At 36.3% G+C, this 24826-nt stretch overlaps 1 protein-coding gene across 1 annotated transcript in view; it reads left to right on the top strand.

Annotated features, from left to right (window-relative positions):
- COL19A1 (collagen type XIX alpha 1 chain) overlaps positions 1-24826 on the top strand; it is a 338927-nt gene that overhangs the window by 41642 nt on the left and 272459 nt on the right. The window contains exons 4-5 of the mRNA XM_037746028.1: positions 381-480; positions 24047-24170. Coding sequence (XP_037601956.1) covers positions 381-480; positions 24047-24170 — 224 coding nt within the window. The remainder of the gene's footprint in view (positions 1-380; positions 481-24046; positions 24171-24826) is intronic.

Here is a 24826-nt window from a genome sequence, read left to right as displayed (position 1 = left end):
GAATGGCTGTACTATTTTTAATCTAATTTTCTTTCTTTAGACATCAGAGCTGCTGCAATGAGTTACACTAATTTTTACTTAAGATAATTCCTAGGGTAAAGGAAATTAAAATTGAGCTTTTTTGAAATATATTCATGATTTTTTTTTTTCAGAAAAATGGCTCTATGTTCTATATGACAAAGTGAATTTCATTCTCTTTTACCCTAAAAGGAGAAAAATAAAATCAAGAAATTTTGCTGATCCCAAGCAGCAAGATTTTATTTGAAGTAGACCAATCAATAGTTAAGGGCAACACAAAATCCTGTTTAGAAATCAACATTTCTATTAGTTTATTAAATTCAATAAAACTGCTGTATTGAATCGTTTGTTACCTTTTACAGGTTTTGATCTAGGAGAGAGCTTTTCTTTGAGACGTGCATTTTGTGAAAGTGATAAAACCTGTTTCAAATTGGGAAGTGCACTTCTTATTAGAGACACTGTGTAAGTAAAAAAAATTATTTTCTTCATGTTTAATAATACTTCATAAATTATTTTCTAAGGAGATTTCAAATAATTTATTTTAAAAATAAAGTTTCTTAATAGCATCATCCTCACTAGAATGCAGTGGTAAGTGTTTTGTTAATGTATTTGTTGTTTATAAAAATCACTGCGATCTAATCTTTGTTCTACAGTGTAAATACGATTTATATGTACAGAAAAAGGCATGATCATTAAAGAATAATAATTAAATCCATTTCTGAAGAAATATTGTTTATGTTTAAAGTAGATTTATTAGATTTTTCAGTGTAAAGATTAAAACATAAGACATTATATAGATTCAGAGCCAAAAGACTGATATTTATTGTATATATTTTTGGATTTTCTATGCTTCTTAAGTTAAAATAACAGAATTTAGCTCTTATGTGCTTCTTTCATCTATTCTCCATGTATGGAGTACATGGTAAATAAAAGGCTGTTATGTGCTTTTATTTTTAGTCTTGATACTCATTTAATTTTAAAACAGATTTACCAGAGTTTTTCCCTTGTTATTTTTTCTTTCTGTTTTCTATGGATACACTCAGATTAAAAAAAAAAAAAATCACTTTCCATTCAAATAGTGACAATTGATCAGCAACCTTACAGGGCAACAATGATTCCCCATATAACCGGCAATAATTAAAGGATGAATTGATAGTAGCTCAGAAAGCTGAGTCATCATACAGCCAGGTAGTACATATGGTCAGGATAATTATTCCAGGAGTCCAAGCTAAATATTCCCATATATGAATATACTGCAATAAAAACCCAACAAAATTCTATTTGGCTTAATATGCAACACAAATGTTTTTATGTGAAAATAACGTATGTATGTTTTCATTTCCTGAGCAGTAGCCTAATATTTAAGACAGGCAAGACTGGGACAATCTCAAAATTTGAATTCTTAAAGGCAAATAGCATTAATCATCTCATTGCCCTTCCTCAGATGTTCTGAGTGTGAATGAGGTTCATAACTCACTTTTTCCTTGAGAAAAGTTTCTTTTAAACCTATTTTGTGATACTTTTGGTAATTTTCATTTAATGACTGAAATGGTTCCTTAAAAGTAAGCTGCTTAATCTTTGACCAGAAATAAGAATATTAAGGAAGGAAGGAATTTCAAATCAGGGGATATAATGGGTGATTATTAGGTGGGACACTTCAGCAGATGCAACTGTATGGCCTGGGCTATAGCGGCCGCTGTTTAGGTGGTCTCATAAGCAGGCGTTAAACTCTCAGGGCACAGCAATTCCATGCTTAAGTATGCATATGTCATAAAGAAAAAATGAGAGGCACAATATTTCTTATGTGTATATTCTCTCCCACTGTCTTCTTTTGGATTTAAACCCCTGTAATTCTGGCCAGATGGCAAAAAGATCAGAGTGAAACCTTTTAAAATTCATTGGACTACATGTGAGAAGACTTAGCTAATTTTAAGTAGCTATATTGGAAAACTTGCTGCCACATTTAGACAATGCTATTTTTCTATGAATTCATGTGATAAATATTAGGCATGACTTGAAATTTGTTTTCTGAATTTTGGGTTCTAACTCACTGCCCAATAAATGTAAGTGAATTCACTGGTTCTTTGGAGTAGAACCCTGGTACCTCCACTAAAGGAAACCAGGGGGTGTCTGGTTTAGCTGACAGTGAGTGTCAAGTAGCTTGGCTCATTTCCACTTACATTTCACTTGTTGAGCCAAGTATGCTAGGATGCTTCTCTTGCATGATGCCATTTTGATTTTTCAATGAGACTGGAGTAAAGTTGCAGCTATTTATGTATTCATAAATAAGCTGCTTTGCAGAGTCAGCATGGGAAAAGGCAGATACTATGTTATGTGGAAAATGCGGATGCTTTCTGTGCCTGAGCTTGCTTTTATTTTTCTGGCATATCCCAGGTGAGATTCATGAGAGGAGAGGCTAATAAGTATGTTGGTCTGATACCTGTTAGGCATACTCAATGCCTTGAAACTTGCTTAATGTAAAATTCCCAAAGATTGCTTTTGCAGGGGCTTTCAGATAAACATCTGTCAGGCCCAGGACACAGGTACTAACAAGGGTAAATCATGATTTACCCTTTTATCTCTGGATAACAATGCATTAACCAAGCGCTTCTGCCCTGGGCGATGGTAGCACACCTAATCAGCTCCCCATGGTTCTTTTTGGTCCTGTTCCCATACTAAAGTTATAGGGAAGCTTATGATAGGCCACACAGACAACACATATCTTCCCTGAAGGACAGTCTCTTCCCCGGCCATTCTCCTACTGATGGTTAATTGTGGAGGCCACACTTTAAATATCCAAAGAATAACTTATAAATTATACCTCAGACTCTCTCCACAGGAGCCACAATAGCCAACCATCTACAGTGAGGGGCTTGGAGGGTCCATGGCCAACGCCAGGTTTTTTCGTTGTTGTTGTTTTCCTACCTTTAGGGGCATTGGGGCAGGCATTAACAGATTACTGTTCATCCCTGTACCTGGTTGGAGAAGGTCATCTTTCCTCTAATAGATCTGGCCACATGGCCTGTCCCTACATGGGTCAGCGACTAACTAGCTAATTGTGTAACTTTCAGGTAATTAACCACAGGTTAAGCCCCGATAAACTGCCCAGTATTGGTGCAGATTACCACAGGTATCACCTCCTTAATAATCACTATCTACACTGCCTTGAGTTCAACTTATTAACTACTTTATCTACACTTGGTTTTAAACCATATGGTGTCAGTATTAGGCTGGACTCTGGCAACAATGAAGGCAGCAGCAGTATTCTGGCTAGATCAATCTGTATACCATGCCCTATCAGGAATTGCAGGGGTGCCTCAGGCTCCATAGCCTTACCTTGCATTAGGACTATAGGCTTCAAGACCTCTTGTAACTCTGCTGCTAAGGGACTTGTACTCAGCGTACCTCACTGCTGTAAGTGCGTGCCCCACTTTGCTAAAGTGGATGTCTGCACCGTCCTTATCCAGGGGTTGCTTACCTATGAGTGTACCTATCCCACTGTTGGGCAAGTCATCTGCATGATGACTGTAGTCTGTTCTGCCATGCTCTTATAAGCCTGAAGGGCAGCATAGGCAGTTACCAACTGCTTCCCAGTCCGGGGGTTGTTATTCAGGAATGCACCCATCCCACTATTAGTAACTGCTTCTCTATTAATAAAAGACTGGAGCTCAGCTCCCTTCCATATTTGAAACCAAAAGCCTACTGGCATTCTCAGGTGCTCTGTGCACTACCATAGGTCCTATATCTGTGGTCACATGCACATCTAGCTACAAGGGCACCTCTGGTGAACTACCTGTAGGGCTTGTGCCTGCTAACTAGCCTGTGTGGCTACCAGGAAGACTGTCTTATCCTCATCATCCCAATCCTAGGCAAGAGGAACATTGCTGCTTCTAAATCTCCAAGAGAATCAGAGGTTAACATAACATCATTAAGTTCATGACATATGGTGGGGCTATGCATATAGCCCTGCAACACTGTGGAAGTTAATTGTCACTCTCCCGTGAAGGCAAACTGACAGCCTTCTGCCTCCCCGAGGGCTGCCATAGCAGTAGTCACTTCATGTAGGCAGCGCCCACATATGGGGTGAGAACAGCAGCTAGAGAGCCAAAAGCACTCAGGGGCACTGAGCCCAGGACAAGATTCCTCATGTGGGAGAGAAAGTGTTTATCATCTGGCCCCCAGGTATTCAGATCAAATGGCCTGCTCTATACCCATCTCCCAAAGTATTTGCACCAAATGAATATATGACTATCCTTTACTCACAGTTTATGGTATTTCTGTGGCATCATCGCAAACAGTCCGTATGGCTGCCATTAGTCACTCGATTAATGTGTGTTCACCATGCCCTGTGCCAACCATTGGTACAGCTACAGCCGCTGATGAAGGGAGGGGTGAGTTGTGATAAAAGCCGGCTTTTCCATCTCAGAGGTGGAGCAAGAAATGCTGTCAGCCCCCTCATCCCAAAGGTGGAGTAGCCAGGCAGGGAGGGGTTCTGGGTGCTACCGACACTGTTCACCTAACTCTCATAACTCAGTGGTGTATGAGCACTATAAGAGGTGTGTGTTCCACCACTGTCAGGGGAGCCCTGGGCACTCCTCTGGATTCCCATCAGATGCTCATGTTCCACCTTATGACGGATGATAGCATGAGCCCGCAGTGGAGGAGCCTCCTCCTCCTCAGGATCAGACCAGTTGGGAGTGTCCAGCCTGGAGGATGGGCTCAAGGTCACACTAACAGCTGTTGTTAAGTCCTGTTCCAGGCTGTTTATCTGGGCCTCCAAGTACACTGCTTGCACCTGGACGTCCCTCACCCACAGGTTCTGCTTCAAGCTGTGCACTTGGGCCCCGAGGCACATGGATTGTACTGGGAGGTCCCTTACCTGTGGGACTGAGCATGTACTTCACGCAGTACAGTCAGAAATGCCCATCCAACTCTGCCGGTAAAGGTGCGTTCCTTCTCAGTGTTGTGTGCTTCCAGCTGCCTCAGTGCTTTCTCCACACTCACAGGAGACCCATCCACTGCCTCCCACATATCCATTGGGGCCCATCCAAGAAGCACCGCTGCCACTGGGTACCATAGCCCATGCTGCAGCCGCATAGGCAACCCGGGATCCCTCAGGGGCCAAATACCCACTCACCTTATCCTGCCAATTGTCAGGTCCATGACTACACCAAATGTTATGCTTGGGGTCAGGTTCTGTCTCATGCTGAGGTACGAAGGGAGTGAGTGGGTGAGCAGATAGCTAAAAGAACACTTGGAAGGCTATAGGCAGGTGAAAGTTAGTTTTATTCAGCAGCTCTCTCGTCAGCAGCTTACATACACTGGCTCACTCACACTGTTTGCCCTGTCTTGGTTGCTTTGTCCGGCAGCTGCCACACACAGCTGGATGGCCGGCTCTCCCTTCAGAGTCAGCAGCTTAATTCTTTCTCTCTCTGGGCAGGAGTGAACTAAGCCATGTCCTGACTCCCCGCTGTCCATCAGCAATGACAGCTCTGGCTGTCTCTTTCGTTGGGCATGAGTGCACTTACACAGTGTCAGCAGGGCAATTACCCCTTTTACAGGCAATAGTGGCCTAAGGCCAAGAGATGGTCTTCCCATGTTGTGACTACATGGCTGTGATAACAAATGGAGTTATATGCCTGTGCTCTAGAGTAACTGCGTGTTTACCTCGTCCTACCCTTGACCAAAACACATCCAGGTTTCTTACAACATCATTGTACACTTAGAGATGGCGCAGGCTCAAGGGACTTCTGAGGGGCTTTATGTGTTTTGTTGGATTTAAATTTATGTCCATGTCTTCTTTATTTATGGGATAGCAAATGGTAGGTATTTGGGGACTTTAGAAGATTCTGGGTGGCCTGCTACCTAGTTCTCTATAGTTATTTTTTTAGAGGAAATTTTCTTAGCTTCTTCTATCTACAAGTATCCCTGGTTATTTAAGAGATAATTCATTATTTTTATACATGTTGATAAATCTATATCCAAGAAGATAATACTTTGATTATTTTTAAATTGTGTTTTGGCAGTTATCAGGGGTAATTGATAAAGTATTAGTAAAAAAAGATAAAAACACACACAAACACACATGTGATTATCTAGCTTCCATTAGTTGCTTCAATAGAAACTTAATTTAAATAAAATGTTTTAGTATTGAATATTTTAGATGAATGTTAAATTTCTACATGCTGTGGGTTCTGAAGGAGCAACACACTCAGCTTGACTGGCCAATGAAGAAATTGATTTCAAATGTACCAAGGAAGTGAATTTTCTGATTCATTGTTTAATTCAAGTATGGTAAAGAGCCTTATCTCTTAGCCTCTTGATAGCTACTGGCTGTCTGGAATGTTGCAATGAGAAGGATTCTGGGGCTATAGTGCGTTCAGCAAATTAAACTGCTATGACCCATTAAAAAAAAGAGGGAGGGAAGAGTGAGCATATGTGTTTCATATCTATAGTCTCTCTGATTTAGGATGATTTCTGTAAGCTGGTGGCTTTTGCAATTGAAGCCGTGCCTAAGAACGGGGGAAATGAGGCTATGTGTGAAAAAATCAACACAGATTAAATTTAACACGATGTATGAGCTTGAATAATATAGTTAGACACAGTGATGTAAATGAAATATGTGATTGCCTTAGTATTTGTTACAAATAACTAAATCTCTAGTGAAGAGGAGTCATCTTTCTCCGTCTATTTCTCTCATTAGATTGATGTCTGCTTTATGAAAATAACGACAATTTTACCTGAAAATAAGAGGTAGCTGGTAGGAGTTATTCTAATTTATGTTTATGTATTTATAAAGATAATAATCTTCAGCAAGTTGAAAACCAAACTATAAGTTTGGAAGACATGTAATGTTTTTCAGAAATATTTGAGCTCTGGACTTTAACAGTTTCCTTGAAAATAATCCTAAATATGGACAAAACTGTTATTGTGTTGTAGCATGATTTTTACCTTATCTTTTCTACTGTTTAATGATTTATCCCATGGGACTACCTTTTCTACATGGACCTTTACTTCTTCAGATTTTTATCATTATAAATAACATTACAACACACAAGAAAGTTGTTTTTCTCTGTATTTAGGATTATTTTCATACAATTGATTTTTAGAAATAAAATTACTAATTCATTTTTAGGGAGCTTGATATATACTACTAATTATATTCCATCATTGTTTTCTCCATGTATTCTACATATTTCCCAATATCTTCTGTAGCACTAGGCATTCTCATGTTAAGATTTTGTGTCTTGTTTAACTTAAAACTTGTGCAGTTACAAATAGAAGCTGTAGTTTCTATTTAAAAATGTCAAAGAAGTTCCTAAAATGTTTCTGTTTTTCTAAAGGGTGAATAAGAGGTAGCATTCAGTAAGTCACTAAGATGAATGCAGTCTAATCTAGAACTTATCCTTTTATTCAACAAGCATTTGTTGAGCACCACTATGGGCCAGGCACTTTACTAGGTTCCAAGCTTACCTTGGTAAAAGAATGTGGATCTAGTCTTTCTTTCCTAGAACCTGCTAGAAAGATACACAGTGCAAAGAAAAGCTACACTTCCCTCTTGCTTTGCCTTGATAGAAGGCAACTGAAATTTATTGCCTTCTATTGTTCAAGCTTAGACTGCATGACTCAAATTTCACCCCTTACAAAGGCTTAACTTCCTTAAGCGTCACACACAAGGCTGATTTTCAATGTTTTCATTCCTTCCCTCTTAAGGGACTATTTTGTAACCCATGGTTCATTTATATTACTCCTCTGAGTTCTCTCCAAGTTCTCAAAACAAATTCAGAGCCTGAAAACTTATTCAGAACTCTGATACCGAAGCATCTACTTGCTGAGTGTTTCAGAAGGATTACTTTACAATTTCATTAAGCTCTAGAGAATGCCTATTTATGCATCCCTTGGGTTTTCATTTGGGGCATTCTTTCATTGTATAGATAGGAATTTTCCTATATAAGGATAGGTGACTTAGTTACAAAGTTGTACAGCTGTTTTTATAGGATTATATGACTGACACATGATTGTATATGTCATCATTGTATTTCCTTCATTGCAGTTTGGCATACTAAGAATCTGAGGTTAGTCATTAAGTCATATGTTTTTTAAATGGAAAGAACATATACAAATATTTACTTCTCAATAGTCAAAATAACTTATTTTTTCTAGAAAATTTAGAATTTTTAATAGGCAGCAATAATAAATTTCTTAGTATAGAAATAGCTATTAAGATGTAATATAATGTGAAATATCAGATCACTATTTTCATTTACCAATTTTGCAAACCTTTAGTATTATCAACATCAAATTTAAGTAAATTGTGATTTTCCTCTTTCAGATTTCATATAATTCAGCACTGGGAAAAGTAGAACATATCGGTAATTAATCGTATATGTGTAAATTCTACAACATTCATATGACTTAAAGTTTTTTGTTGGACTTGAGCATTTATCTGTTAGCCAGAGAGAAATAAGTTTATTTAAAAGGTACAGAAACATTTTAAATTTAATGTCTATTTGTGAATATTAGTAGATAAAATCTTATAAAATTAAAATATTTTTGTGTTTCACGATTTAAAAATGGAAAAACCATAAATAGATTTATATATTTAAGAAACTAAAAAGTTCTTACAGTAATAAACAATAATGTCTATATTAGTATAGACATTATATTAGTGCCTTCAAAGAGTGTATTCTTAACAATTAAATTACCCAAAAATTGAATGGAAGTGAGAAGCTGCAATTCATTTACACACATCCAATTTCTAGCCTCAAATGTACATAAGGTTTCTAAGGAAAAGAGGGTAGATTCTCATTTCTGAGGAAAAAAAGAGTAGTTTTTCCCTTGTCTTGTTGAAATACAGGACAGAACACTAGTGAAGAGTTTGCAGAAAGAAGTGTAAGATATGGTTCTTGCCTCTAGGAAGTGTGTGATATCTCCTTGTAGGGGTAAGAAATTAAAACAAACAATTATAATTATAAGCATACAGTTAATGTTTTAAATGTTCAGAGGAGGACAAAATCCTTCATAGTTGAGATGATAAGAAAAAATATCTTGAAGACTATGAGATTTAAACTGGCCTTTGAAGAGGCTATTGAGAGTCAGAGATGATGAATCAAGTACTGAAGAAAGGAAAAACATCCCAGATGAGGGAAGACCCTGGGAGGTTAGCATATGGAAAAATACAATAAATATTATTATATCAGATAATTTCTATATGAGAAAAATATTGACAACCCAGTTTATCCATATCCAAGGTGGCAGGCAGTTTGATTTTTCTCTAATGCTCACCAACATTACATAAGCCCCTGGCAAAAATTCCAAAGAACTGATAATACGATTTTCCCTGCAACTCCAGGTGGCTTAAGTTCTAATGAAAGTCTATGGTCATTCAAAATAGGTAATGGGTTTCTCATATGTTATTATATAATCAGAAAGTTATTATTTTTCTTTAGACTCCACTGCTCACATCAGAACTCCCATTCTTTGGCCAGGCAGGTAATTGTTCGGATATATAAGCCTTACAGGGTAGGTATTACATCCACCCGATTCATGTTTGTGTCCTTTATGGAACCTGACACACAGTGGTGTTTAGTGCTAGTTGAATTGGTATAATCTTAAGTTTAAATTAAAGGGGTATTTGAAATTTATTGGTACAGTTACTTGCGTATTTTAGGCAACCAAGAATTTCTTTTTATCAGCACATCTAGAAGTAAGGCACCTTACTTCTAACTCTTGTACTACATCTTTTCACCAAAGAAGACTTAAGGACAAGTCACATGTGACTACCCAGTTTCCAACAATGATAATTATCCTAATAATACCACCTTACATTTATGAAGGTTATATGATTTACAAAGTAATTTTGCCTTTTTATATCATTGGTACCACAATGACTTCTGTGATGTAGTACTATATCACCATTTTATAGATGAAAAATGAGGTTCAATGACATTAATTCACCTAAAATTTCAAAAATAATAAATGAAACAGTTGTGTCTAGAGCTCAGTTCTTCTGTCTCCAAATCCAGAATTAATTTCTACTTTATTATGGCTGATTACATGTAAATTATCTTATATTGATATGTCTATAGGCCATTTACTTTGATAGTAGTCAGGTACCAGCTAAATGTACTAGTTAGGAATCATAATAAAGCAAATGTTGTCAAAAAGTAATGAAACTAAAGTGCTCTACTCTGGTAATTACTTGGGCCAGTCTAATAGGCATTGATTAATCTAACTCTATTGTTGGATTATATATTAGAGCTTTTCCTTTTACCAATCATTCTTTTATCCAGTAAATCAACCTTATAAGGGACAGCAGAGCTTTTGCTTGACAGGGTTGTGTGAATGTATCTGTGCAGTGTACACTGCAGGTTTTCAGAGTGTACAAAAGAAAGCAGGCATGTGAGCATGTACTTTAGTCCTATTTTTAATCTTAATTTGGTTCATAAAAATGCTATGAGGACTACTTAGTTATTATCCTTAAGTGGTTGCAAATGTGTTGCTTTTATAATGATTGTAAACCTATAAAGAAGCATGGCCTTAAATTTATGAATTAAGAGAATTGACTTTAGTAGTGCATGAGGGTTTGTTTTACTAGTGCTTCAGAATAACTTTATAGCAACTCTAAAGATTTTTTTATAGGCTGACTGGACTCTATGTATCATAAAATAGCATTAAATAGTCTAATCCTGCTTCTCAAACACAATCAGATTGTAAGATATAATTATCATTTCAATAATAAACTTTGAAACCTATGTCAACCAAGGAAGAATAATTGTGCCAACTGATAAATCATTACTTTATTGTCATTTCAATTCTTTTAACTTAACCACAAATGCTAATCAGAAAATAAACATGGTAGGAGAAAAGCTATGCTTATGTAAGTTTTTCTTACCTAAGATTCATGTAAGTTTGCTACATCTTGTTTATTATCTCATTTAGGTCAGCACTTATAGTTCCTAAAACACATTTTTTTCCAGATTAGGTGAAATTTTTATAATTTTAGACTAAAATAATAAAATATTAAAATTATTAACTTCATTAATTCATTTCACCATGGCTATATCTAAGTAATTTGGAAACAATCATAAGTTCAGTGAAAATGTTAATATGAGCACATGTGGTGATGCCATGCAGAATTAACATCTGGTTGGTTTAATACGAGATTGAGTTGACCAGATGTTTTATGTTTAAGTTATTTTTCTTATGTGAACAATCTCAACTTCTTTTCTCTACTTCATAATTTCTTAGTTTCAGCTGTCCTCCCTGGAGGCCACTCTCCTTCTTTCAAAGGTTAACCCCTTCACTTGTGCTCTTAATCCTCTCCCAGCCAGCCTCCTCTAAGACCTTGATCCGCCCGTGATCCCCCTGCTCTTGGGTCTTCAATGTTCCTCTCCACAGTATCCTGGCCTCTTACTCTACAACTATATACTTAATCCTTCCCTATTATGGAAACATTTTCCCGGGGCAGTCCCCTTTATTCACAAACTTCTTAAAGGAATAATGTTAATGTCCACTTTTACTTCTTCACACATCCCTTAGCCCATTCAAATCTGACTAGGACTTCATGAACACTATGGAAATTTCTTCTTCATAGTTGCTGGTGACAGCTGTCCTATCTCCAATGCCAGTGTTGACCTAGGTGTTGCACTGCCTTTGTGAACCCATTTCTGTCTCTCTCTGTCATACCATGCCCACCTTTTCTGCCCATTGGATTCCTACATATCCTAGAAAGCTTAGTACACATGCTACATTCTACACTCAGCTCTCATTAATGTCCTTCAAGTTTCCTCCTTTTTTTGGTGGTCCAAACCACTTTTTCTATAATTCTTACATAATTCTGACTTATGTAATCTAAATGTTCTCAGGCCTCATTAATATGTGGATTTAAATGATATTAGATTAACATCAATGCCTAACTTGTTATAACTTCTACTTTCGATATACTTAACTGCTTAAAGCCTACTCTTGTTATTTCTGGGAGCCCCAAAGATGATGCACATGTGTTATATTAAAAAACAAATATGCTTTTCTTCTTGTTTTCTAATTTTCTCATCAATGCATGTCGCCATTGCCATTGCTGGGAGTCCTCTCCATGAAAATGCTTCTTCAAGACCCAACCAACCTCTGCTAATGGCTGCTCATTCTTAGCCCACAGGTACCAGAGTTACCTGTGGCTTATGACTGAGTGAGGTGTGCATGTATGCTTTGGAAGGTGGTGGCAGAGATCTAAAGACCCCATGTATAACTGTCCCCTGGACTCTGCGGCAGTGTTTCTTGGGCACAGAGCCCCACAGAGTATTTAATAAATATTTTATCAACTCCTGGCTCACCGTCATTTGTGAGGCTCAAAAGCTAGTAGAGGCCAGGCACAGTGGCTCACACCAGTATTCCCAGCATTTTGGGAAGCCAAGACAAGCAGATTGCTTGAGCCCAGGAGTTCAAGACCATCTTGAGCAACATAGCAAAACCCTGTCTCTACAGAATACAAAAAAAATTAGCCAGATGTTGTGGTGTATACCTGTAGTAGCAGCTACTCAGGAGGCTGAGGTGGGAGAAGCACTTGAGCCCCAGAATGTTGAGGCTACAGTGAGCTCTGATCATGCCACTACACTCCAGCCTGTGTGACAGAGTGAGACCCTGTCTCAAAAAATTAAAAAATAAAAGATATGGATACTAAGCAATTCTTTCTGTTATTCTCATGTTTGCCTCTGTCTTCTGATTTACCCAAGATAAAAATTTAATATTTCTTTTGGTTAAGAGGGCTATATAGAAAAAAATATTTTATGATATATTATCATTATTTGTGGTATGTTGTCATTATTTCTACATTCAGCTTAGATGCCAGTGAAAGAAGAAATTCTAACAAAGTATTTTATTCAAGTCCCAGATAATAATAAACACTCACTATGAGCTAAAACCTGAGAATTTAAGGATGAATAGACACACTCCCTACCATTGGTCTGTTTGGAAAGACAAGCCGAAAATGAGCTGTTATGGAATATAATAGCAATTTTTAGATCTATGTACGATAAACTCTGAGAGAATAGATGAAGCCAGGAGAAGCTTCATAGAGGAAGTAAAAAGTTGAGCCCTTGAAGTATGAATTCACCAGGTGAGCCCAGGGGCCGATGCGTGTTTTGGTAGTTAGAGGGAGCATCATGGTAGTTTTAAAGGTCAAAGCAATTTGAGGGATAGTGAAAATCCCATGTGGTTAATAAACACACGTGAGAAGAGTATCTGGAGGTGGAGAAGACTTGAAAGTGTGGACTGTTCTGAGAGGTCTTACTTGCTGGTCTGAGGGTTTTAAACTTTATTCATATTAAAAAAAAAAACACTGGAGGTGTGGTAGCGATAGCATTACCTGCTAGAAGTAAACAGCTGAGTGCATATGCCATTGGGAAGCTCACAGCTTTCAGTTAGGTCTAGGACCTCCCAGACTGATCCTAAAGCAGCAGCTGAGCTCTTGGACCCAAGGATACTTCAGAATTTAGAGGATCTTTTGGGGGCAGGGTTGGGTTTAGTCCAGGGTTTAAAACAAATCTTTCCTGGCTGAGGGACACCTGGTAAAACTAACCTTCAAAGAATCCTCATTTCTAAAGAGCAGATTGTCTAATTTATCCTTGGTTTTTTTTGTCAGGATGACATCCAGTAGGAGACTTGTTTTCAATGGGAAGTCATTTACAATGCCACATTGAACACGTGCTAAACAGAACAGGCATGAGATTATTATAGAGAGTCATCCAAGCTTTGTTTTCCCATTAACAACCTATCTGTCTGAATCCCCTCAGCAAACACAAAAGGGCTAATATTTCAGAGTCTCTGTGGCTGTGGAACTCCAACATCATCACCCAGCCTGGAAGGAAGGCATTTCAGACAAACCCTCTAGGCCCTGCTAGCCAAATTGCTTGTAACTGACAGGTGATGGTGGGTGTCAGCTGGGAAAGAAATTAGTTACTATAAACTCCAAGCATCTCTCACTTCACTCTCAGGAAATGTAACTTGTGTCATATTTCTCTTCCTGGAAGATATTCAACAAGTCAGAGGCCTCACTGATACTTGTAAATACGGAAGTTCTTCCTAAATCCTGCCTCACACTTATTCAGAATGGCAGAATTAATTTGGAAGCCAGTTCTTGATATTTAAAAATAGATTTTTTTCCATTTAGCCATTTAATTTTATAAGCAAATATAAATAAATAAAGCTTGGTCTTGTTAAATATGATCTGGAAAATTCACTCTAGTGCTATCAAAATAGCACTTTGCTGTAAGGCTTATGCTTTGAGCTGATTGAAGAATTACTTCCGGAACCATTGTAACCAGTGATTAAACTTTTTAAACACTTTGCTGTGTGAATGTGTCTTATACTCAATTTTTAGAACATCATTTACAAAATGAAATTTGTCTAGAATAATAATGTCATCTTGCTTTTCAGTTTATGAGCACTGAAATTGTAAAAGTTTGTTCAACTTCGTTCTTTTTTATATTTTAATTCTTGTCTCACATTCCTTATTATTTATTTAAGCAAATGAACAAACAAGAAACTGGTAATGATGGACTTTTCTTCCTCATCCTCTCTTGTTCCGTAGCTTGGTTTTATCCTTTCGGTTTTCTATGTTTGAAACAGAGCTGTTACTACACAGGGGTGTAACCACATTACAAACTGTGGTTCTTTTAGGAATACTGAACAAAAACATCAAATTGAACTTGGTATACAATGAAATTGCTAATTACTTAATATACTAAGGAGTAAACAAATTTGTGAGCTTCATTATTGTTTTTGTTTTTCTTGACAACAAACCACCAGGGCCTAATCATAGAGAATAAATGCAACCTATCTTTGCTTCTATTTCCCCATAAAACAACTGTCAATAAATATGAGCATGTACTTCAAAATAGTAAATTAATTGTTAAATTTTCTGCTTTTCCCCAGCTTTGTCTTGCTTACAATGCTAACCATCTGGAAGGGAGTATGAAAAGCAAAGCTTATACTCTTAAGGCAGTTTTTATTCGTTTCTCATTAATTGGACAGCCGGGAATGCTCATTGTTTGTTCAGTTGATCTCTGTCCTTGGGAGGCCAGATGCTTCACCTTCGTTAAGTTAACTTTGTGGATAGCAATGCCAGGCCCTGACTTCACAATTCAGGGAATGAATAGAATGATAATTTACTGTATGCCAGGAAAGCCATAATGTAGGATTGATGCAAAAGTTTCTCTTTCTTTCCATCATCATTTGATGGAAAGAATAGTCACATGATCATTATTTTTACATTTTAAGAACTTACTTATCTTTTAGTTAGGTTACCATTCTACTGTTGTTCTTCCCAAAGTATTAAAATCCCACTGTATTACTTTTCATTGGGAAAATAAATACAGAGGTACTACTTATTAGAACACTTTGTACCTTTCTTCACATTCCCTAGTTACTAGTATACATACTATTCTCATAATTTTCACTACTTCCTGAAAATTGCATTCCTCTTTAACGAAAGGCTTGGTGAACCATGGCACACGTTTACCTATGTAAGAAACCTGCAAATCCTGCACATGTACCTCAGAACTTAAAATAAAAAAAAAAGAAATGCTTGGCGAAAACTTCTAATTTTTCTAGAAAATGATCTAAGAAATAGAGAGAAAATATTCCTGATTTGTTTTCATCTTCTTTAGCACAGATATCTTTCCAAAACCCAATAAGCAGTAATCTTTATTTTGAAGTTATAACTGTGTGTTTTGTGAGACTTCCTGACCTACGCTCAAAATATCATTAGAGGAAGGAACTACAATAATTTACCTTTCAGGGCTACTGGTCACCTAGGATGTGTGCAAATGTCAAAATAAATACTTTGCTTGGAGTGTAAAATATGATTCATTGTTGTTGTTGTTAATATTATAGTGTGATTGTAAACCTTTTATTTATTCATTTCTTGAAATTAATATATTTACTTATCCCTCCTTAATACTTAGAAAAATAGAGACCATTTTCCCCCTCATAGTGCCAAAATATTACTTTTAAGTCAGGTTGGTAATGATGAGGGGAATTTTATTCTTAACCAAAGGGAGACAAGCAACTTGATATATTCGAAGAAACTGACCTTGGAATTAAAAATCATGAGTTCAAGTTCCAACCTAACCTCTGGCAGAGTAATGGTGTAGTAGTTATTTAATGTCAGCAGCTTTAATTTCTCATTTATGAAGTGAGATGATTGATCTTAATTACTATCAAACTTCCTTCCAGCTTTAGGAGTATAGAACTGCAGGAAACTATGATGTGTGGTTTCTTGTGACTGAACATTTCCAAGGACTGGAAGATTTCTATGAAGAACACTTTTGGTGAAATCTTAGAGCAGCTATTATATTTTGCTACAGCCTGTAGAGATTTTAAACTTCTTTTTGAAATTAAGAAACTGATGTGTTGTTAATGGACTTTTTTTTTCAAAGTTTTTAATTAACCTGCTTTAGAATCACATAAGATTTGACTTTTTCCTCTGCTGTTTTCCTGATAAATGTGATATAGCACAGTCTCATAAGGCATCCATATTAAGGCCTTATGCAAGCTAACATAGATTTTATGCTCAACACAAGTGTTGAGCACCTGCTAGGACTGGTTATAGGCATCATTGTGGATTTTTATGAATGGAACAAATTTTTATGAATGCATCCTCTATTCAAGGTACTAGTCTAGTGCTTGATTTACAGCCACAAGTCTTGCAAGACCATGTTTTTGTTGAGATCACATTCCACAATACAGGCAATAAATATGTAAACCAATATTTAAAAAGTCAGGTAGTTACAAGCCCATAAAGAAAATAGAACAAAGTAATGTATTAGATAGTGACTACGGTGAGAACAACCTTAGACCGTTCAAAGGAAATGATATTTGAGCTGAGACCTGAACAGTGAAGAAAAGCCGTCTAAATCAGGGATGGTCAATCTTTTGGCTTCCCTGAGCCACACTGGAAGAAGGATTGTCTTGGACCACACATAAAATATATTAACACTAAGGATAGCTGATAAGCTAAAAAAAAAAAAAAATCACAAAATAATCTCATAATATTTTAAGAAAGTTTACGCATTTGTGTTTGGGGTACATGTGGCCTTTAGGCGGTGGGTTGAGTAATCTTTTCCCAGAAAACCTCTGGGAAAGATTGTCCCAGTAAGAGGAAACAGGAAGTACAAAGGCCCAAAGTCTCAATGAGCCTAGTGTGTTCAAGGAGCAAAACTCAAGTCATTGTACATGGAGCCTGGGTGCCACACAGAGACTGGAATAGGAGATGATGTGTCAGAGGAAGGCAGGAGTCAGATCACATCATGCCTTGTGAGTCATGGTCAGAGACATGCATCTTATTTAAGGAACCATGCAACACTTTTAGAAGGATGTAAGTAAGGGAGCGACCTGGTCTGATTTTAAAAGCCCATTCTAGCTGCTATGTGCAGGCCAGACTGTAAGGAAAGGGAAAGAAGTAGGACAATCGGGACACTATAACAAGAGACCTGGGGAGAGATGGTGGCCACTTGGCTTAGCATGGTGATAGTGGAGATGGAGAGAAGTGGCCAAAGTCAGCATCTGTTTTGGTGATAAAACAGTAAAGGCTTGGGAAGGTGGCTCATGCTTATAATCTCAGAACTTGGGGAGGCCAATACAGGCAGATTGCTTGAGCCCAGGAGTTTGAGAACAGCCTAGGAAACATGGTGAAATTCCATCTCTACAAAATACAAAAGATTAGCTGGACACAGCTACACGTGCCTGTCATCCCAGCTACTTAGGAGACTGAGGTGGGAGGATCGCTTGAGCCTGGGAGGTTGAGGCTGCAATGAACCGTGACCACACCTCTGTGCTCCTGCCTGAGTGACAGAGTGAGACCCTGCCTCAAAAAAATACAAAAAACAAAACACAAAAACCAGTAAGACTTGCTGATGGTTTAGGCACAATGGGGGGATAGTAAAGGAAAGGCGTGAATTAAGAATGACTTGTATGGATTTGGGTAAAGCACCTGAGTGAAAAGCCATGTCTTTTACTGAGATGTGGAATCCTTGTAGAGGGTTGTGCTGGGACAGCAATGCAAAACTTTCAATTTTAGTTATTTAATTACAATGCCTTTCCCCTCCATGTGGAGATGCCCACTAGGGATGTAGGTATGTGAGTCCAGAGCACAGGAGACAGAAATAGACAAGGTTTATCTTGGTTGCATCTCACATCCCTTCCTTTTTGGAACTTTCCTCCCAAACTCCTATTACCTTAAGGTGACACATTTGCTACCCAAGGCTCAGCATCTCCTCTTTGTCTGTCTAACTCAGGAGAGCTTCCTGCTATGGATTTGTTCTTCCCTCTCTGTGTCTTCCCTCTTAAAACTTCTTTGCTTCATAACAGCCCCCACAAATCTCCACTCTGTGTTTTCCAAGGTGAAAATTATTAGTTTGTTAGTAATATGTGACTGACTTTTTGGGACTATCTCAATATTACCAGAGCTAGTGTTTTATAAACACAAGCATTTTCCAGACAGGAAGAAAGCTCTAGTAGTAGACATTTAGGTGTTTTGACTTGTTAGTGAAAGCACTTCATACGTAGGAAGAATGTTGTATATATAATCTATTTAATAACAATTACACATATATAGAGTGATCAAAGTCTTCCTCTCTCTCATGCCAAGATCTTTTTGGTAATACAGAAATCTTTTAGGCTTTATTCTATCTGTATTTCCTAATGGTTTTAAGTAAATTTTGACCAGAAAAAAATTTTTCATTAATCAGGTAGGAAAGAAAATCTAGAAAATGAAGTTAGTATGGAATTTAGACAAATATAATTCATTCTTAAAGTTCTATACAGTGAAATTGCTTCAGAGTTAATAAAATGTTATTTTTTATTCAAATCCATGTATATTAGTACTAGTACTTTGTAATTAGTTATTGTGTTCTAAGTAAATGGGCAAAATATTGTCATAGGTGTGTTTTTGTTTGAAGGTTTTTTTGTTTGCTTTGCCTTTTCTCTTAATGCTTCAGTGATTTACTCATTATAAAGGCTATAGGTTGGAGATTCTAGACTTTTTCAACTTAATTTTTACCTACCAAAATAGAAGAAATGATATTAGTACCCTTATCAGTTTATAAAGAATTTGCCTCACCACTAACATATTGAGGCAGATGGCCTTTTAGGTGTGTGAGGGGGTGCAGTTTGTGTTAATTCTCCCTCATCTCTTTCCTTGAAGAATATAGGGATAATTTATAGGTCACATTAGAAGTTAGGGTTATTTTTCCCAAGATGGGAATAGCTGTAATTTTTAAAAACCTGATCATCAGCAGAATTCATGCTCCTTGTAACAACTGAGAAAATATAAAGAAAAAAATCTTTCTTAATCTTAACACCAAGAAAGAAACATTTTAATGTTAAGATTTTTTATGAAATAAATTTTTTATTGGAGTCAAAGCCTCACTGACACTGTTTCTGAGATCTGGACACTGCTTGTACTGTAATCAGTCATTTTTAAGGAGTTCTATTTCTGATCATTTGGCCACTTCCCCTACGTTTCATATGGTTTTCTTCCATTTGATGATTAAACAGAGGGCTGCTGTACACAGAGAATGTGAGAGAGCAGATGCAAGCTACATTTTAGATTTCTGCAACATTGAAGTGAATTACAAGTTTAAAGGAGTCCAAGATATATGAATTACAGGGCTTCAGAGATACTCCAGATTACATCTAGAGCTGGCCCCTTACTCTCAGAGGCCAGTGTGAGGTCGGCTCCCAGGCGACACATTTCCCTTGGCATGCTTGGATCACTTCGACCAACTTTAGTTGGACTATATGATGTTTACTTAGCTATATTTTTTTAAATATTGATTTTATATTGAATATTTTGTTAGTTGGTATATTTGTGCCTTCATTGGCCCATGAATATTTAGATGACCTTAATTAATGTATAAAAAAATAGACAATTTAAAGTATAAATTACACTTAAATTTCACTGAGTCTGGGCTCTTCAAATGTAGGTTAGTACTAATTTATGTGGATAAAATTTTCATTTATGACATTAAACTACATACAACATGTATAAAATGGAGGGAAGGCAAGAAATATCCTACTGAGAATTTCCAGCCCAATATATGAATGAATTTAGCAAGTAAAGATCAACGATATTTTTCTTAATGGGAGTATCACTGAATAAGCAATGGATAGGATTTCTTATAGGAAATTACACTCCATTCAAAATATTCAAGCATGGATATCTTAGACATAGCAAGCTGTCATTATATCTCTCTGGTAACAGATTGGTAACCCAATATGGCCTCTTTTATAACAGAAACTTTGGCAAGACCCAGAGAAACTATACTGTGTCACATTAAGCATTTGTGCTTGTGTGGTATAAACAACAAGCATAGTTTTTAAGAATAGATTTTTTTTTAACATTTTATTTTTTAAATGCAGAAGTTTTTCTTCAAATAGCACAATCTTGGCAAGCAAAATCATATTTGGTCTTGAATGCACAATATAAATTTCTGAAAGGGAAATATAGTAATTATAAGGATTTTCATTCATTATATACTTAGATTTAAAAATCAATTTTTCCTTAAACATAACTAAATTTACTTCAATGTGTATTTTAAAATATAATTACTACATATTAATATTGATAATAGTCTTATTTTTGTCACAGTAGAAACTACTCATGAGATGCAAAAATATTCTCCCTAGATTATAAATTATTGAAAAATAATTATGTTTAGGTTTCTTTTTTGTTTTCGTTTTTGCTTTTTAAGATGAAGTCTTATTCTGTCACCCAGGGTGGAGTGTAGTGGTGCAATCTCGGCTCACTGTAACCTTCACCTCCTGGGTTTAAGGAGTTCTGCTGCCTCGGCCAACTGAGTAGCTGGGATTAAAGGCATGTGCCACCATGCCTGACTAAGTTTTGTATTTTTACTAGAAAGGGTTTCACCATGTTGGTCAGGCAGGTCTCGAACTACTGACCTCAATTGATCTGCCTGCCTCAGCCTCCCAAAGTGCTGGGATTACAAGTGTGAGCCACCACACCCAACCTCTATTTAGTTTTTGTTTATTAAACCTCAAAGTATCATTTCAAAATTAAGCATGTCTCTGTCTCATTTGCTGGATCACTCACTCATTCAACAAATAGAATGCCTGTTGGGACTGCACTTAGGCTTTGTGGGTGATACAAAGATATGTTAAATGCTGTCCTTGCTTTCAAAGAGCTTTCAGTCTTAATAACAGAAGGACTAGCGACTGCATGACTATTATACTAAGTAGAAAATGAAGAGAAAAAATGTTTTTATTATCTTTTGCTTTGTAAGTCACCACTGCAAAACTTAGTGTCTTAAAATAACAATTTGTTATTTCTGAAGGATTTCAGAAAATCTACTCCTCAAGAAAAGCAGTAAGAACACAGGCAAAAATTGTCGAAATCAATATATTCAAAAATTTTTAAGGGATTTTCACAATCTGAGTGTTTATTCAAGAAAAACATTGAATCTCAGTAAGACTAGCAGGCTTTGTGGCATTTTAACTTGTCCTATTCAAATCCCTCTCTCCTCAACACATGGTAGGCTTGAAAACCAGTAGCTTCAGAATTAGAGTGAAAACTAGCAACTTAGCAGCTGCTGGAGAGGGAAGAAAGAGTGTGAAGTTCATTAAAAGCCCAATTTTCAGAGAATTGCTGTTATTTTACCTGCCTGGTAGTTCCCTAAAAACCCCAACACATGGTCTTTATTTGACCGGGTCAGAGCTTATAACAATAGCCTTTTCCTCTGGATATTAATTGAAAATAATCAGTGGTAATTGTTTAATCTTGCAGCTGCCTGAGGCAGCAGTTATAATTGAAATAAAGAAGACGCTGATCAAAAAAATGTTTTAAACAAAAAACTGGGGAAGAAGACATCCATATAGAGTATTAGAAAGCTCCAACCTATTTGTAGGAAAGCAGACATGTATTTCTATGTACAGGGCTGTGTGCAAATTCAAGAAAGGCCTGAAAAGCCCTTAAACTCTTATTTCTGGCCAACTTCAAAGCTCTGAACAAGTGGAGTTGAAGGCTAAGGTGATTTATAAGCTGCCAGCCTGAACATTTAAGATATTCTCCAACATACACACATAGGCCTTGAGCAGAGGCTGGGATGCTTTTAGGTCAAAAGCTTTTCACTGTTCAATCATTAGTTGACTACTAAGCTAAAGGAGCAGAGACTGCAATAATCACACATAACAATGAATACAGACTTTACAGAATTTGTTCAAGAAAGTGACTAAGCAAATAAAAAGCAGCAGCAATAATGACAACAAACAGCACCAACAGCAAACCATTGACAGGTAGAGTCTCATTTTCAGTGTTACCATATTACATTATTTTAAATGTCTACTTTTCAATTAGCAATTACAATATATGCAAAAAAAGGTATGCAAAACTATACACAGATAAAAGAGTGACCAATAGAAACTGTTTCTGAGGAAAACTGGACATTGACCTTACTTAACAATAACTTTTTCTGTTATTTTAAATATATTTAAATAACTAAAGGAAACTAATGAACTAAAGAAAAGTTTGAGAATGATGTCTACCAAATAGAGAATATCAATAAATAGAAATTATTAAGAAGCAGCAAATCAAATTTTTGAGTAAAAAAGTATAAAACAGAAATGAAAAATTTACAGAAGGGGCTCAAGAACTGATCTTAGGTGGGAGAAGAAAAAATTCAGGAACTTGAAGATAGTTCAATTAGTCTGCATAACAGGAGAGAAATAATGAAGAAAAATAAACAAAGCCTCAAGACCTGTGTGATACCAGCAAGCATGCATAATAGGAATTCTAGGAGTGGAGAGAGAGTAAAGAAAGACTATCTGAAGAAATAAATACAAATTTCTCAAATTTGGTAAAAATCATTATATATCCAAGAACCTCAACAGACTCTAAGAAGGACAAACTAAAAGAGATCCACACTTGGTCACTTGATAAACTGCCAAAGGTCAAGGACAGAGAGAATTTTTACAGTAGCAAGAGAGAAGTAGTTGACCATATACAAGAAGTTCTCAATATGAGTAAGCTGACTTCTCATCAGAAACCATGGAGGAGACCAGAAGGCAGTGGGATGACATAGTCAACATTTTGAATGGAAAGACTGTAAATCAAGAATTCTATATCCAACAAAACTATCCTTCAAAACTGAAGGTGAAATTAAGGATTTAAAAAAGCCAGAATTTGAGACTAGCACAACTGCCCTACAACAAATAGTAAAGAAATTCCTTTAAGCTGAATGAAAGGAAACTAGACAGTAACTCAAATCCAAACAATTAAATAAAAAGCACTGGAAAAGTTAATTACATAGATAAATATCAAAGCCAGAATAAATATAGTTTGTGTTTCTTTTATTTTCTTATCAGATTTAAAATACAGTTGTATAAATATATACATACATAAAGCAATCATTAGAAATTTACATTGCTGGGAATATAAAATGTAAAGATGTGATTTGTATGACAGTAGTACAAAGCAAGAAAAAGTTAATAGCTATAAAAGAGCAAACTGAAAAATAAAGCTAAAATATCCATGTTATAGTTAGCATGGTCTTCAGTTGGGACTAGGAAATCAGTATTAGGAACTCATTTGCAAGAATTTAATATGATGAAATGTGTTTGGAAAATATTCATTTACTTATTACCAGTATTCTTTAAAATTTTCTGTACCTCTCTCTACCAACAAAATCAAGTGATACTATTTTATTTCCTTGATAAATCTCTACTGTTTGTCAGACTGCAGTGAATTCTGAGATTTTCTTCTGTTGAATATCTTGTTGAATAAGGAAACAACTTAATACTGTAATCTCTTCTCTCATTTTTATACACTCCAAGCTTTAACAACACTGTACCAGAAGATTTTTTTTGAAAGGAGAGAAAGAGAAAAGTACATAATAAATTATAAATTCATTGAGAAAAATATGACTGAGATGTTTTGTTACACAGGACTTTTTACCTAGATTTTCTTTTCTTGCCATCTTCAGTTTCCCCTCAAAAGTTCTTTGTTTTCCTCCCACAGTAAGATATTTCCCAAAGGCCTTCCTGAGGAGTACTCTGTATCCGCCATATTTCGAGTACGAAGAAACACCAAAAAGGAACGATGGTTTCTGTGGCAGGTTTTAAACCAGCAGAATATTCCACAGGTGAAATACCATTAGAGTTGTGCTTATTAGTTTTCCTTGTGTGATTAAGCCAGGTGAATTTTTTGAATTGTGTGCACAAATTTACGAGTAAATCTGATATCCAAATGTTCTATCTTTTAGAGGGATCGTCGAAAAGGAAATGCAAATATTCTCATACTTAGGATGGTCTTGCTGAGATCCAAAATATGAGAGTATAGTGGATGACATAGTGTTAGTTTTTGTTTTTATTTGCTTCTAGGTCCATCCATATTTTTTCTAAATACGTCAAACTGCATTCTCTTTACAACTGATTCATTGACTAATTCCTTCTAACACATTCTTCACCTTCTGTCATCTCTAATGTTATATATTATTTTTAAAGCAGTTCATTGTTTCATCAGACAACTCTTGGTGAACAAAGATTGAGACTTAAATATCTTTCCCATCAATAAAAATGTATAGAACACATGCTATGTGCTAGATAATGACAAGGAAAAGAGATCTAAAAAACAGAACTTGTATTATCGGGGAGCATAAGGTGTAAGGAGATGACATCTAGGAGAACAACATAATGCAGCATAATTATAATACAGTGGAACAAGTACATTGGTAGAGTTAAGCTTAGTGTTAGGTGGGGACAATGGGAGCATAGAAAGGACAGCTCACTGGAATTGTGG

The sequence above is a fragment of the Cebus imitator genome, unplaced genomic scaffold (genome assembly GCF_001604975.1).
Source record: "Cebus imitator isolate Cc_AM_T3 unplaced genomic scaffold, Cebus_imitator-1.0 Scaffold218, whole genome shotgun sequence".
In the NCBI taxonomy this organism is placed as follows: Eukaryota; Metazoa; Chordata; class Mammalia; order Primates; family Cebidae; genus Cebus; species Cebus imitator.
The sequence above is the reverse complement of the archived record's forward strand: the minus strand, read 5'-3'. Positions and strand labels throughout refer to the sequence as shown.